The 2,142-nt window shown below is 30.6% G+C and overlaps 1 protein-coding gene across 1 annotated transcript; it reads right to left on the reverse strand.

Annotated features, from left to right (window-relative positions):
* Positions 1 to 670: 670 nt before the first annotated feature.
* LOC149177198 (heavy metal-associated isoprenylated plant protein 39-like) lies at positions 671 to 1,676 on the reverse strand. The gene is made up of 3 exons (XM_089423337.1): positions 1,522 to 1,676; positions 1,344 to 1,419; positions 671 to 1,184 (listed from the first exon to the last, which is right to left on the reverse strand). The coding sequence occupies exons 1-3, from the start codon at positions 1,525 to 1,527 to the stop codon at positions 847 to 849; spliced, it is 420 nt and encodes a 139-aa protein (XP_089279463.1). The 5' UTR covers positions 1,528 to 1,676; the 3' UTR covers positions 671 to 846.
* Between the last annotated feature and the right edge of the window lie 466 nt (positions 1,677 to 2,142).

The raw sequence follows: 2,142 nt of genomic DNA on the forward strand, positions 1-2,142 counted from the left end.
ATGAGATAATTGAGCCTAAAGGTTTATTGAGTTGAGAAGTTTATTTTGAGAGATGTGTAAATTTGTTTGTCTTTTTGTTCCGTTTAAAATAAAAATAAAAAATAAAAACTATATTTTAAATAGAAATCGATTATAATAAAAAATGAATATGCTATAATAAAATAAAATGTGTGTAATATGTTTATATTTTAAACTTTTTAACAATATTTTAACAACAGATTTAATGTAAATTATAATAATAATAAAAAATATAGTGTAGTAAAAAAAAATGTGTCCATAAGTGATTTAAATCATGAAATTTTCAAAAATATTTTAACAAGAGATTTAAATAAACTATTTGAAGATCTACATTAACTAATTTATGTCGACATCAACTTCATATATAGAAAAAATTGTTATAATAAAATATTTTAAAGTTGCATATCAAAAATATATTTTTATGCTTAAAAAATTTATTTGATCCTCTATACATATTCTATTTAAAATTTTAAAATACAATTTAAATAATAAAATTTTACACTCTAAAAAATCTATAAATAAATAAATTTAATCCCTCTCAACTTATATTAAATTTATACTTAAAATGGATCTATAATGAAGTATATACTATATAATAATTGTAACTTTAATTTTTAATTTCTTTAGATTAATAACACTATAAAAATTAATCTTTACATAAATTAATTTACCTTCGCTAAATTTAATTTATAAATGTGTTGATCAAAATATTTAAAAGAGCAACCAACCGTGGAAAAACTTATTTGATAATAAGTGATGGTTCAAACCCAAAATAATCCCCACATGAATTTGGTGCGCATTCGTCCACTTAAAACTGTTATCAAAGTATCATGAGATGGTGCAGGTAGTGGGATATTCTTCTCTCACAACAGTATACTTGTATTCCTCATTATAAGGTCCATAGCCATCACCATGTACATAATACAGAACTGTGGGAGCTGGTGGAGCTGGCTCGGCAGCCTTTTTCTTCTCAGCATCCTTCTTCTCATCCTTGGCAGGGCCTTGATCGCTCTTTTTCTCTTCCTTCTTTTCTTCTTTGGCAGGACCCACACTTAGTAACTCTGCTCTGAACCCCATTTTCCTCAGTTTTGTTGTGAGCCACACAGGATCTGCTTCTCCCACCACTGTTATCTTTCCCTCTTTCATGTCCACTGCGACTGAGTCCACTGCAACAGAGAATGGGCGGTATTAGCAAGCCTAAATCATATGTTTGGTCTAATCTTAATCAAGACTATCTATACCTGAAAACTATTCCAAGCAGGATTTCTTCAATTGAAATAGAATATATCAAAATATTGTGAGGGGCAGGGAATGGAGATTCATGCCTCCAACTCCTGCAACGGCCTTCATGGCTCTTCTCTTGCTTCTCTCATCCTCAATAGTCGATTTCAACACTATTTTCTGCACATCCAAATTATGGTTAGTCATTAATAATACAAAATATTTCAAATTGCTCACCCAACAACAAAACTGGAAGAGATTAAAGTATACTTATATTTATACCTTCATTTTGATACCCGGTGGAGAATACCCGCCTCTGCTATTATCCTACTACTGAAATTTAAACTTCCGGACCTTCAATAATATTCTTCTGTATTCCAGAAATCGTTTGATGAGAACTAATTTGCTTCCATGGACGAAATAAATAAGCACAATATTAGGGGATGCGACTGTTTGGTTGTGCAAGTTCCTGGAAATTGCTGTGCAAGTTCGAAGTTCAGTTCCCGAAGAATCAGAGAAGGAGATGTAGTGTTTTGTGAGTGGGGGTCTATTTTACGGGCATCCTTGCCCCGATCATTGCAGATTCTAGGAAGATTACGGGCCATAGACAAATGTAGAGATGGGACGCGTTGACGGACCCACGTGTTTTATTATTTTTAGGCCTAAAAATAATAACATATTTATAATTTGTGGGATTTTGCTTGACTCTTGACACTTCAAAGGATGAGTTTGACCCAATTAATTGCATAAATAGTAATTAGTTAATTATGTATAATTATGATAGCATTTTAGTTTCATAATTTGTTGTATATATACTCAAAGATTTGAAGACATTCATAACTTCAATTTTCATATTTTTCCTTTGAAGAATTTTACCTAAGTTTCTAGATCTCAAGATTTATA

This window comes from Pinus tabuliformis, chromosome 4_1 (assembly GCF_031772625.1).
Source record: "Pinus tabuliformis cultivar Carrire ecotype Pingquan chromosome 4_1, CPIR1, whole genome shotgun sequence".
NCBI classification, from domain to species: Eukaryota; Viridiplantae; Streptophyta; class Pinopsida; order Pinales; family Pinaceae; genus Pinus; species Pinus tabuliformis.

What these genes read in the sequence shown, in the direction of transcription:
- LOC149177198 (XM_089423337.1), bottom strand. An exon ending in GGCCGTTGCAGGAGTTGGAG is followed by an intron (nt 1,185 to 1,343) that starts GCATGAATCTCC and finishes TCTCTGTTGCAG; the next exon opens with TGGACTCAGTCGCAGTGGAC.